Source organism: Pseudopipra pipra, chromosome W (assembly GCF_036250125.1).
Source record: "Pseudopipra pipra isolate bDixPip1 chromosome W, bDixPip1.hap1, whole genome shotgun sequence".
Taxonomy (NCBI): Eukaryota; Metazoa; Chordata; class Aves; order Passeriformes; family Pipridae; genus Pseudopipra; species Pseudopipra pipra.
Genome location: NC_087580.1, coordinates 33,568,612 through 33,582,062, shown reverse-complemented (window position 1 = coordinate 33,582,062; position 13,451 = coordinate 33,568,612). Strand labels below are relative to the sequence as shown.

At 51.4% G+C, this 13,451-nt stretch overlaps 2 protein-coding genes across 2 annotated transcripts; both read left to right on the top strand.

Annotated features, from left to right (window-relative positions):
* The first annotated feature begins 752 nt into the window (after positions 1-752).
* LOC135405571 (zinc finger protein 70-like) lies at positions 753-2,255 on the top strand. The gene has a single exon (XM_064640278.1). It carries the CDS (start codon positions 827-829, stop codon positions 1,316-1,318), a length of 492 nt encoding a protein of 163 aa, XP_064496348.1. The 5' UTR covers positions 753-826; the 3' UTR covers positions 1,319-2,255.
* Positions 2,256-11,371: 9,116 nt separating this feature from the next.
* On the top strand, positions 11,372-12,343 carry LOC135404604 (olfactory receptor 14C36-like). Its single transcript, XM_064639336.1, has one exon. The coding sequence runs from the start codon at positions 11,372-11,374 to the stop codon at positions 12,341-12,343; it is 972 nt and encodes a 323-aa protein (XP_064495406.1).
* Positions 12,344-13,451: the final 1,108 nt, after the last annotated feature.

The following is a 13,451-nucleotide window of genomic DNA, read 5'->3' as shown; positions in this document are numbered from 1 at the left end:
GAATCTCAACTTTTTGCAGTTTGGGTAGGTGAGGGTCTTCTTATTTCTGAGGAGTTTTTGTCTGAATTGCGATGGTTTGGGTTTTTCTGGGCTGAATCTTGGTGTTTTGGAGGTTTTTATGGTCACAGGATGCCCGGTGAGTTCTAGAGATGGACTTTGGAAGGAGGAACCCCCAAGCCAACACACTCAGCCCTTCTTTCCTCCCTCATCAGGATTTGTCCTTCCCAAAGCTTGGGCGGATGGAGGAGGAGGCTGCGAGGAAGAGGAAGATGCCTTGGGCCCCCCAGGCAGGTGAGGAGGAAGTCAGTGTCCCTTTGGGCGGGTGTTGTGCTGGCTCTGTCAGCCGAGCATGGCCCCGGCTGCAGGACAACCCCGCTGGCGCCGCCGTCCTGCCGGGGCCGGAGTTGGGGGGATGTCCTTGGCCTTCCCTGTGGGCCGGAGGCAAATCCCCTCCCTGTCCTTCTTGCTTCCTGCCCCAGGCCCCGAGCTGAGGACAGAGAGCCCAGAGGACAAATCCCCCTGTGAGACCCTGGTGGGAGAGGCTGTTTTGAAGGGCTCCCCGGCGCAGGAAGGCAGCGGGGAGGAAAAGGGCCGGAGATCCCCCCGCAGGAGGGGCTCCAAAGCCATCCCAGGGTGCTCTGAGGAGGAAAGACCCAGCCTGTGCCAGGAAGGTGGTTGGAGCTTGAGCATGAGCTCCAACATCATGGTCCCAAGGCAACCTCCCGCTAGAAAGAAGCCCTTCAGGTGCTTGGAATGTGGGAAGAGTTTCAGGAAGAGCTCCCATCTGCTCCGACACCAGCACATCCACACAGGGAAATGGCCGTACATGTGTAGGGAGTGTGGGAAGAGCTTCAGAGACAGCTCTGATCTCCTCAGCCACCAGCGCATCCACACTGGAGAACGGCCCTACACGTGCGGGGAATGTGGGAAGAGCTTCAGTGACAGCTCCAACCTCCGCACCCACCAGCACATCCACACTGGGGAACGGCCCTACACATGTGGGGAATGTGGGAAGAGCTTTAACCAGAGCTCCACTCTCCGTTCCCACCAGCGCATCCACACCGGGGAACGACCCTACAAGTGCTTGGAATGTGGGAAGAGGTTTAGCACCAGCTCCAATCTCCACACGCACGAGCGGACGCACACGGATGAGAGGCCCTTCCGCTGCACCGACTGCGGGAAGGGCTTCAACCGGAACTGCACCCTCATCAGGCACCGGCGCATCCACACCGGGGAGAGGCCCTACAAGTGTGGGGAGTGTGGGAAGAGCTTTGCCCAGAGCTCTACCTTGACCTCACACCAACAGACCCACCGGTAAGGGAAGCCCTACCAGTGCCAATATATTGTGTGAGTGCAGGGCTAGAGGCGTGTGGGATTGTGTGGACACAGAGAAAGAACTAACATTCAGAAACATATCTGCTTCCCTGTCTCAATTAATAAACCCCAGAGTTTGACACATTAATAATATCCATAGCAATTGTGATTTGACAATATATTGTGACCTGCATATGCACATATGAGCAAAGGGACATTCGAAATAGGTGTTGTAGTTTCTGCAGTTCTTGTGTTATGGGTTAGGGTAGAGAGGATTTGAGCTAAAAATTGTCTGAACATTTTGAGAGTGCAGAGACATCTGTCTGACCATCACTAGATGTGCTTTGATTTTAAGGCAGAGCACGTTAAAGAATGCAATAACTTAACGCCAGCTGCAGTCTTGAATTTTTGCTTTTTCAGCAATAACAATAGCATTAATAATTACTAATAGTTAATGAGCTAACATGCAATAAATGTATCTGCTCATTTTGACAGATGTGTGTCGCTGGAACAGAGAGATTTCTCTGAACATTTTTTTCTGCACTCTGTATGCCTTTCTTGCCATGGAAGTGACAAGCTGTATTGTTTATACTTATAGACTGTGTGAAAATATGTGATATTTATACTTGTTAGCTGCATGTCTAATTATAAGGTTTGAGAACGTAATATGTTTATAGTAAGAAAGCCTTGAGAAACTGGAGATAATGAAACACCTGCAGATTTAGGAAAACCCCTAAAAGCATATTAATTAGAAAGAGCTTTTTATGCCAAGGATGATTTCAGGTCGCATGGACAGAGCCTCAGATCCAATAAACTGAGAGCATGAGACGCGTGCACAGACTGAGCTATCCAATCACCTTGATGTGAGCATGTACCCTGAGCAAACTAAACTGTATAAAAGTTAACTGATTTAAATAATAAATTGGACATTGCTTTGATCATATTGATCGTGTTGCTCTGTCTCTGTACCTCCTCATCGATATCTGGTGCCCGTAGCAGGGACTTCTTCGTCGAGTTCCGAGGGACGTGAGGCGAATAGAAGGAGTTGGGAGAAGCAGCCGTTAGAGGTGGCGCGTCCCCCGGCGCTACGAGAAAAAAGCTGCATGCAGTACAAGAGAAATCTTGCCCTGATCAGGTGAGTCGACTGAAGAAAGGAAAACAGGGTCTACTCTTTCAAAAGAAGAAGAGGCAGTGCAAACACTCCTTTATTTAATTCTCTCTGAGAGAGATTCTAATTATGACGAAAAACCCCTTAAAGGGTTACTAATCCCCACAGCTAAAGCTGCCTTTGAGGTATCCATTTGGGACGCTATAAAGGAACAGTTAGGGGAAAAAATCACAAGAAGATATGACGAAGCAGCTCGCTATTCTACATTGTGGCAGCTGCTGACTGAAACAGAGCAATTTCTAAGGACTGAGAGGCAAGTTACAGCTATAGCCTATGCTGCGTTAGCGAGCAGCTGTGGTTGTTTGAAAAACCTTTTCTCTGAGGTAGTAATGGTTTGCCCCACTGATAATACTGGACTAATCAATAGTCCACGTGCGCCCTACGGAAATTACACACCCACAGAAATGGAAGAGAAGGTAGTGAAGGTAGTGTAGAAGGAGGGTAGCCATGATCTGAGCCACGAGGAAGCAGGGGGCCAGTGAGCCCCTCTGGGGGCCAAGGGCCCAGCCCCCAGCTGAGGTCACGGGAGACCCGGTATAGTGTCAAAGCTGGACCGGGTCCTGTAATCAAGAGCTGGAAAAGTTTCCTTACTGTCAGCAGCAGCAGAAGACACTGAAAGCGGCAGCGGAGCAGTCCTGAACAGAGACAACAGTGGCTGAAAGCCAAAAGGTAGCCAGGAGCAACAAGATAACGTGAAGCTGGTTGAGAGAACAGAGATGTTCCTGCAGGAGGGAGAGCTGGCAACAAAACAGAGGAAAACTCAACAGAGCTGGTTTGGGGTAAGACTGTATTACTTTCCCAAACCCCAGAGACTCCTTGAAGAGGAGGGGTGGACTTTCAAACCCTTAGGGAGTCCCGAAATGCAGCAGCAGCTCGAGAGAGGGAGAAAGGAGCTGAAAACCCGGAGTTGTCCTGAGAGCTGAGCCAGGACGGAATGCGGAGGAGGTGGCCGTGCCCTCTGCTGCTGCTGTTGCTGCTTCTATTCTGCTACTGAGCTGAGACAGAGCAGAAGAGCCTTGGTAAGACTGAACTGAAAGCTGCCTTCAATGTTCTAACCCAAGAGGAGTGAAGATCTACAAGGAAATTCCCCAAAGGCTTGGGCTCAGGGTTGAAATTTCCACAAAGTAAGGACAAAAATCCTAACTGCTATATTTAAATCTGCTGCCCTTGGGAAAAATGGAGGACACTAAGCAGTGCCACAAAAACCTGAAATGAAGGAACTGTGGCCTGAGAAGTGATAAAAAGACTTTTCTTCTTGGACTTTTATTGAAGAAGAGGAGAAATTTAATTTAATGTAAATATATATGTGGGTGTAAATAAACCTTTGTAAATATTTTCCCCTTCCCCCAATAACGAATGGTTGTGTTTTGTCTGAAAACTCTCCACATGGGGTGAAAAAGATATCAAGTCCATACCATCACTAAACCCTCTCACAGGGGCAAACTGTGGGAGGGGGGCTTGAACTTAAAAATTAGATTTTGGGAGTTTCAAACCACCACAACCTCACACCAAGGGACCCACAGTAAGAGAAGCCCTTCGAGTTCCCCGACTGCAGGAAGAGCTTTGGCTGCTGCTCCAACTCCATCAGCCATCGGAAGCCCCCATTGGATGATCCACAGGGACCCACGTTGGGCACAGACCTGGTGACCCACGTTCCAGGTCATCCATGCTGGGCACTGTATTGGGTCTGGATGGCCATGTTTTGGTAGCAGGGGAGCTCCAGGGGTGGGTTCTGTGAGCAGCTGCCAGAAGCTTCCTCCATGTCCAGCCCCTCTCCCGACCCCCCTGACAGTGAGGGTGACCCAGGGTCTTGTTAATCCAGCCCTTGGGCAGATTAGAGTGAAAGGACAGTGAATAATCAGTGTTTATAGATATATATATGTAGTGTTTATTTTAGAACAGTTGGGTTGCCATGTAAAGCAGGTTTGGAGCCGTTTTGGTTCCTGTATATAGTGATATGAAAGCGTAAAATTAACACTTAAGAAAATGTAGAAGGGAAAAGAAAGTATCAGAGTAGAAAGATGCAGAGGCCACACCCCCCGAGGATAGTTTATCTATCTATCTATCTATCTATAGGGTTTAGTTTAGGAAAATTTTATTTCCATGTAAAGTAGATTTGGGGCAGTTTTGGCTCGTGTCTGTAGTGATATAAAACCATAAAAATAACACTTCCCCTCTCCGGCTCCAAGCCCAGCCTGTCCCCTCCAGGGGTGTGTGTTCCCCCCTCTGCCCCGGGTGGTTCCATCGCCCTTGGGCAGCAAAGTCCCCACTGCTTCTGCAACTGGAGAGTGTTGGAGCCATGGACCATTAACATTCCAGTCTCTCCCAGTTCTGCATCCCAACAGTCGAGAGGGATCAATCTGTCACCTCAAAGTGGATCAATCCCCCTGAAAATGGCTCAATCCCACCCCAAAATTCCTGTGTTTCTTATTTTCCTTATGTAATTCTGGGGCTGCCAGTGCCACCCCTCAGCTTTCCACAGGCTGAGGCTTGGCCTTGCACTTTTGCCTTTGCTGGATTTCTTCATCAAATATTTATCTCTCTCTGAAAACAAAAATATGGAAGGTTTTTGATAATCTGGACATCTTTAGACCATCTGGACAATTTACAGGTTGCAGTGTTGGAACGGAACATTTTCCACGTTTAATCATTTGTTCCCATCCCTCCCAGGAGGGAGGACACTGAACTCTTCCACAGAAACAGAAAACTAGTAACAAAAATTCAGAGACTACTGAAAATGAAAAATACCTTTTGCTCACAGGTGGCCCTTTCATGTCTTTGTCTTCTGCCTTCTTACAATCGATGTTATCCGTGGCAGCAGCTGCCTAGATGATGGCCAAAAAAAAGCATTTAATTAATTTAGAATCATTCCAGAAAACTGAATCACAACTGGGGATTTGAAACTGCCTCAGGGGAGCACATTTGGAGAAAAGGGTTCCTCAGTCACTTAGAAAATTTGGCTGAAACTGCTCGTTGTGGGCCTGAAATTCTTAAATAAATAAAAGCAACACATCCTGGATCCTTCCCAGGGGAGTATTTTTATTCCCAGATTAAGATATTCTCCAGGGATTTTGTCTCTACACAAATCAATGTTCTCCTGGGAAAAGCACCAAGTGTATGAGACAAGTAACTGTAAAAACAACCAACCCACCCACCCCCCACACAAAGAACAGCCCAAGAAAACCACAAGAACTTGCCAAATTAAATAAACCCCTGAAAACCAGGCTTTGAAGCATTTCAGAAGTAGTTAAAATACATGAGAAATCAGCCCTTCTGCCTTCAACAAACTGCCTCAAGCTTCTCCTTTCTGTGCTTAAAAATCAGCATTTCAGTGAGTCAGGCTGCAGACAGGTATGAACTTTGCTGCCCAGCTCAACCACCAGTGCCCCTAAAGGTCCCCCAGAAAAGGGGATTGAGGGGGTCCTGGGTGGGCTCTGGATGGATTTAGGGGGTCTTTGGGGATCTGTGGGGTGGTCCTGGCACCTTTAGGGTGAGCTGGATGACCATTGAGGGGGAGGTGCCCTCCCAAAGCCCCACAGAGCAGGTTGACACAGAGGAACGCAGGGGGGGTCCCCATTCCCGATCCATTCTGGGGCCGGTTTTGCCCTCCCCAACCTCGGCTCCTCCCTGAGTCACATCTATCATATGACATCACATCCTCCTCTGTGACATCACATCTCATCTATAACATGATATCACACCTCTCCCGTGACATCACAGGTCCCCTGTGACATCACGTCCTCCTCTGTGACATCACAGCTGCCCTATGACATCACATTTTCCTCTGTGACATCACATCCTCCTCTGTGACAACGCATGTCTCCTATGACATCACATCCTCCTCTATGACATCACACCCTCCTCTGTGACATCACATCCTCCTCTGTGACATCTCATCCTCCTCTGTGACACCACAGCCCTCCTATGACATCATATTCTCCTCTGTGACATCACATCCTCCTCTGTGACACCACAGCTATCCTATGACATCACAGCTCTCCTGTGACATCACATCCTCCTCAGTGACATCACATCCTCCTCTGTGACATCACAGCTCTCCTATGACATCACATCCTCCTCTGTGACATCACAGCCTCCTCTGTGACATCGCATGTCTCCTGTGACATCACATCATCCTCTGTGACATCACAGCTCCCTGTGACATCACATCCTCTTTTACATCACATCTCCTATGACATCACATCCTCCCTGTGACATCACATTCTTCATGTGACATCACATCCTCCCTGTGACATCACAGCTCCCTTAGGACATCACATCTCTCCTTTGATATCACATCATCCCTGTGACATCATCCCTGGTGGCTGCCTGGGGATCTTTCCAGTCATAGATGTTATCACAAAAAAGAAACTCTGTCTTTTATACAGGCAGGAAAACTGGAATCCTGATGCCTTCAAGTCTTCAGCAAAAACCACGATTCAAACTACGAGCACTGCTCTTCTGTCTGCACTGAGCCAGTTGTAGGTGGCTGTGATTTAATAAAGCAGCAACAATGGGCCCAAACCCATGGTGTCCTTCAGATGCACCGTGTCCTGAGCAGACTGCGTCCTGCTTGTCCTGCCCTGCTGCCTGCAGGACAACTTCCCCCTTGGCACACCCCCAGCCCCAGCCTTGTTTGGGAAGTTGAGCTCTGGCTGAGGCTTTCCCCAGGAGAAGCCTCATTGGTCTCTCCTCAGGGCAGTCCCCCCAGCACCCAGCCAGGACAGGGCACAGAATGAGTGGCCCAAACTCTGCCTCCCCAGGGGTGTCCAGGCATCCCACGAGGCGGCTGCTGTTGCTGCATCACCACCTCCCCTCACCAGAATGGATTTGGAAGGCTTTCCAAGCAGAGGGACCAGAAAAAAACCTCTGGATCCCACAGAGAAAACATCCCCAGGGTCCTGTTAGAGCACAAACCTGCAAACAGGGATGACAGGTCAGAGAATCACAGAATCATCAAGGTTGGAAGAGACCTTCCAGATCTTCTAGTCCAACTGTCAACCCAGCACCACCAGAATCACCCCTAAACCCCATCCCAAAGTGCTACATCCAGATGCCACCTGAATGCTTCCAGAGACTCCACCACCTCCCTGGGCTACTTGTTCCAATGCCTGAGCACTCTCTCAGTGGAAAAATGTTTTTTCAATATCTAATATGAACCTTGCTGATGCAGTTTAAGGCCATTTCCTCTCTTCCTGTCACTAAAAAGGCTTTGCAGAAGAGACCACCCCCCACACCCACTAAAACCTCCTTTCAGGTCATTGCAGAGAGCAATGAGGTCCCCCCTGAGCCTCCCCTTCTCCACACTCAACCAGCCCAGTTCCCTCAGATGTCCCTCAGCAGACATGTTTTCCAGAGCCTTCTCCAGCTCCGTTCCCTTCTCTGGACACGCTCCAGCCCCTCAAGGGCCTTTTGGCACTGAGTGGCCAGAACTGGACACAGCACTCCAGGTGGGGCCTCCCCAGTGCCCAGCACAGAGGGGCAATCAGTTCTCTGCTCCTGCTGGCCACACTCTTCTCCACAAAGACCACGATGCCCTTGGCCTTCTTGCCCCCCTGGGCACACTCTGCCTCATATCCAACTTGGGTTGTTGGGAGCCAAGGGCAGGCCCTGACACTTGGCCTTATTGATCCAGCCTGTCCAGATCCCTCTGCAGAACCTTCCTGCCCTCCAGCACATCCACACTCACACCCAGATCAGTCAGTCTCCCAAACAGAACAAAGACTGACCACCAGCAGTCCAAGGTGTCAGTTCTGCTGCCCCCTCCTTCCTCCACCCAGAATGTAAAACTCCACCATTTTGGGGTCTCTGTGCCCATCAGCTCCGACCACCACATCCCCCACCAGTCACAGAATCATGGAATGGTTTGGGTTGGAAGGGACCTTAAAGAGCATCTCAGTCAAACCCCCTGCCATGGGCAGGGACACCTTCCACTAGACTCAGAGCTCAGAGTCCCACCCAGCCTGGCCAGGAACACTTCCAGGGATGAGCAACCAGAACTTCTCTGAGCAACCTGTGCCAGGATCTCACTACCATCACAGTCCAGAATGCTTCCTAATATCCCATCTAACCCTTCCTATTCTCAGTGTGAAGCCACTGCCCCTTGTCCTGTCACTCCAGGCCCTTGTCCAAAGTCTCTCTCCATCTTTCTGGTTGGCTCCCTTCAGGCACTGAAAGGCCACAATTAGGTCACCCCAAAGCCTTCTTTTCTTCAGCCTCAACAATCCCAATTCTCTCAACCTTTCCTCACAGCAGAGCTGCTCCATCCCTCTGATCCTCTTGCTGCTCCCCTCTGCACTCGCTCCAGCAGGTCCATGTCCTTCCTGTGCTGGAGCCCAGAGCTGGAGGCAGCTCTGCAGGGGTGACAACATTACAGCCCTGTGTGTTCCAGCAAGGACACTGTGGAACCTTCTGGAGTAAAGGGGCCATTGTGACACTGTAGGGCCTTCTGGAGCCAAAGGAACCCTGGGACACTGTGGAATCTCATGGAATCAAGGGAGCATTGTGACAATGTGAAAACTCATGGAATTAAGAGGCCATTGTGATACTGCAAGGCCTCATGGAACCAAAGGAACCCTGGGAGCCTGTGGAAACTCATGGAATCAAGGGGCCATTGTGACGCTCCAGGGCCTCATGAAATCAAAGGAATCCTGGGACACTGTGGAACCTCATGGAACCAAGGATTCATTGTGCCATGAAGGGCCTCATGGAACCAAGGGAGCCCTGAGACATTTCAGGACCTCATAGAATCAGGGGCCACTGTGACACTGAGGAACCTCGGGGACTCAAAAGCCTCTGTGACACTGCAGGACCTCATGGAACCAAAGGAACCCTGAGACTTTTCAGAACCTCATGGAATCAAGGGGCCACTGTGACACTGCAGAGCGTCATGGAGACAAAGGGACCCCGGGACACTGTGGACTTCAAGAAATCAAGGGCCCATATTGGCACTGTGGAACCTCATGGAATCAAGAGGCCATTGTCACACTGCAGGGTCCCATGGAAGCAAAGGAATCCCTGTGACACTGTGGAACCTCATGGAACCAATGGGCCATTGTGACACTGCAGGGCTCATGGAACCAAAGGATTCCTCGGACACTGTGGAATCTCATGGAACCAAGGGACCACTGTGATATGTGGGGCCTCCTAGAACCAAAGGAGTCTTGAATTTGGGGCCTCAAACACATGACCCATATATAGAGGCTGAGGACTCAGGGGTCAGGGGTGTGAAGATTGAGGACAGTAGAGGAGTAGCCTGAGAGGTCTGGAAGGGGGGTGTCAGAGCTGGTGGAGCTTTTCTTCCTGTCAGAAAACAGTCTAAGAAAGAACTAGTGCCACCAAGGGCAGCTGGGGTGGCCTAGACTGGGGACAAGAAGTCAGAACTTTCCCTCCAAGGTCAGTGTTGTGGTGCAATATGTCACAAAGAAGGAGTCTGGATGAGCCCAAGGCTTTGTGTGTGCAGGAAGAGCCAGGGAGGACGCAGAGATGTCAGTGCAGGAAGGTGCCAGCCAGGTGGGGCAGCCGGGGGGATGACGACAGCCTGCAGGGAAAGGGGCAGGGCATGGACACCGTAGGACAGCCTGGGCTGGAGAGGAGACAGGGATGGGGAGAAGCTGAAAGGCCCTGACAGAGCCACCTTCTGCAGGACTTTGGCCATGGCTGCTGTCTGTGCCCCTGATGCCAGGAGGAGGGGAGTGGCCCTTGCAGCCCTGGGGCCTCATGGCCTCCTTGTCCCTGCTCAGCAGCCTGGCAGGTGCCACCCCATGGTCCTGCCCTTGGCATTGCCCATCCCACATCCCAATGCCCCAGGAGGAGCCCTGAGGAATGAAGCAGGGACAGGATCTGCCTTCCCAGGGGCTGGGGGTCAGGGTTTGGCCCTTTGGATTAAGGAAACAAGTCAACATTTCCTCAGCATCAGAGCCACCTTTCCCTTGCTTGTCCATCCTTGTCATCACTGTCTGCAGTTTTCTGCTCTAACTGGAACCCAGGGACACGTTCTCAGTTGTGTCCCTCAATGAGACTCATTAGCACTACTGGAAACTTGAGTGTTTCCATCTCATTTTGACTTCTTGAAAAGTTGTTTGAACTTCCTCTCAGGGACTGAGTCTCATGTAAACAACATCAAAACCCCCAAGGGTCATGAAATGCCTGGGGCTGTTTCTGTGCTGCTGAGCTGGACCAGGCTCCTGGCCCCCAGGGAGCTCCTGGCAAGCAAGAAGAGCTTCAAAGAGACAGCTCTGCTGGTGAGCAGCTCCTCTGCACAGCCCAGCAGGGCTGAGGGCACTGCCAGGGCAGCTCAGGGACACCAGCAGGGCAGACAGAGCTTCAAGGGGCTCAGCACTGGCAGGAGGGCTGAGAGCTCCCTGCAGGAGGAATCTTGGCAGGGCTGCACATGGTGAGTCTGTGGCTTCAGGGCAGTGCAGGGGCAGCTCCTGGAGGCATCTCCTAAAGCTGGCTCAGCCCCAGCTGATGGGATGGGTGAGCAGGGGCTGTTTTGGGGCACTTTGGAAGAGCTGTGAAGCCGGGGGTGCAGGCAGGGGTGCCCAGGGCTGCGGGGCAGAGCAGCGTCCTGCAGCCCAGGGTGCTGTGCTGGGCAGGGACTCTGCTGCCTGCCAGGGGCAGCTCTCAGCCGGCCTGGGGAGCTGTTCCCAGGGCTGGGGCACAAGGGCTGTGGGCAAGGACAGTGACTTGGATGGCTGAGTCCTTGGCAGCACATGGCCAGAGCTCCTGCTCCTCACAGCACCCTCAGAGAGCACAAAGTAGAGAAAAAAAATGCCTTGACTTGGAGGGGATTTCCCTGAACACTGCACTGGCTTTGCTGAGAGGGGGCTGTCTTAATTGTTCCCTGTGCTTTCCTTTTCTGAACAGTCCTGTCCTAAGAGAAAGCAAATGTCTAACAGCAGCTCCATGCCCCAGTTCCTCCTCCTGGTATTCGGAGACAGGAGGGAGCTGCAGCTCCTGCACTTCTGGCTCTTCCTGGCCATCTCCCTGGCTGCCCTCCTGGCCAACGGCCTCATCCTCAGCACTGTAGCCTGTGACCACCACCTGCACACCCCCAGGTACTTCTTCCTGCTCCACCTCTCCCTCACAGACCTGGGCTACATCTGCACAACTGTCCCCAAAGCCATGCACAATTCCCTCTGGGACACAAGGACCATCTCCTATGCAGGATGTGTTGCACAGGCCTTTCTGCTTGTCATCTTTCTTGGAGCAGAGGTTTTCCTCCTCACCATCATGTGCTACGACCGCTACGTTGCCATCTGCAAACCCCTGCACTACGGGACCCTTCTGGGCAGCAGAGCTTGTGCCCACATGGCAGCAGCTGCCTGGGCCACTGCGTTTCTGAATGCTCTGCTGCACACAGCCAATACATTTTCGCTGCCCCTGTGCCAGGGCAATGCCCTGGGCCAGTTCTTCTGTGAAATCCCACACATCCTCAAACTCTCCTGCTCACAGTCAGGTTACCGCAGGGAAATTGGCCTTCTCGTGCTTAGTTGCTGTTTATCACTTGGTTGTTTTGTTTTCATTGTTTTCTCCTATGTGCAGATCTTCAGGGCTGTGCTGAGGATCCCCTCTCAGCAGGGACGGCACAAAGCCTTTTCCACGTGCCTCCCTCACCTGGCTGTGGTCTCCCTGTTTATCAGCACTGGCACATTTGCCCACCTGAAGCCCCCCTCCATCTCCTCCCCATCCCTGGATCTGGTGGTTTCAGTTCTGTACTCGGTGGTGCCTCCAGCACTGAACCCCCTCATCTACAGCCTCAGGAACCAGGAGCTCAAGGATGCCCTGAGGAAATTGATAACTGGATGTTTTTCACACACAATCAACTCTCCTTCTTCTGCATGTTATGTACCTCATTAAAGGCCAAACCTGTTATGGACTTCAGTAAAGGCCCACCACATCTTCTCTATTTTTTGCTCCTGGTAGGGTGTTTATTTGGTGAGAATTTGTTCAGACCAGAAAATCTTTATATATATGAATATATATCTATATAAACAGATATATAACTTTCAATTCGGTGTTTGCCTTTCTAGCCTGGCCCACAGGCTGTACAAATTGGGAATTGTACTCACTGTGTGCTTATACCAAATAAAGAACTCTGCATTGGCTTGTTTCCATGACATCTTTCCTCTCTGACTTCTCTGCAGCTGCAGGGTCGGAGCCTCTGTGCAGAGCTGGGCCAGAAAAGAGTCCCAGCAGAGCAGCACTGCCAGGGAGCAGCAGCCCTTCTCCTGCCTGGCCTCCTCTCCCTTCCCTTCCACACTGTCCTGCAGAGCCCTGTGTTGTTGGAGGCCTCAGTGCTCTGGCAGTCGGTCCCAGTCCTGCTGCAGGACTGTCCAGGGACTGCAGGCAGGGACAGCCACGGGCACTGCTGGCACAGAGCTGACCTCTGCAGCAGCACTGCCATCCTGCAGGGGCATCTCCTCAGGCCAGGGCCTCAAAGCTTCCATCTGCTTTCCACTTTGATCTCCAGGATGTGCCCAACACAACGCCCTGCAGAGGAAACCAGCAGTGACCAGCACAAGGGTGGGAGTGCTCAGGGTGGGGGCACCCAGCAGTGCCCTGGCACAGCCAGCGCCGCTCCCAGCACTGGCCTCTCACCCCAGGCCATTGGGCTTGTTCTTCCCTCCAAGGAGGGACATCAAATGACCAGCTCAGGAGTCCATGTTTGCACTGCATGCACAAGACATGCCCATGTGTCATGGCTTGGGGCTGGGGGGGTGGAAGGCTTAGACAAAGTTGATGGCAGAAGCAGTCTCGCTGTGCTACGAGGGGCAGAAAGGACCCCCTTGCTTTCTAAATTCCTTCTCAGAGAGGAGCCTGGGGGTGGCTGGATCCAATCTCAGACTCAGATTTTGATTTCAATTGAAGGAATTATAAAGGTATGATTAAATCACTTTGTCCTGCAGGTTTTAGTGATGGCAAATCAGAAATATTTCTATAAAATTAATTTATTTATTATGACAAA

Excerpts from the sequence above, each read along its gene's own strand:
- LOC135405571 (XM_064640278.1), top strand. The coding sequence starts at position 827 with ATGTGTAGGGAGTGTGGGAAGAGCTTCAGAGACAGCTCTGATCTCCTC.
- LOC135404604 (XM_064639336.1), top strand. The coding sequence starts at position 11,372 with ATGTCTAACAGCAGCTCCATGCCCCAGTTCCTCCTCCTGGTATTCGGA.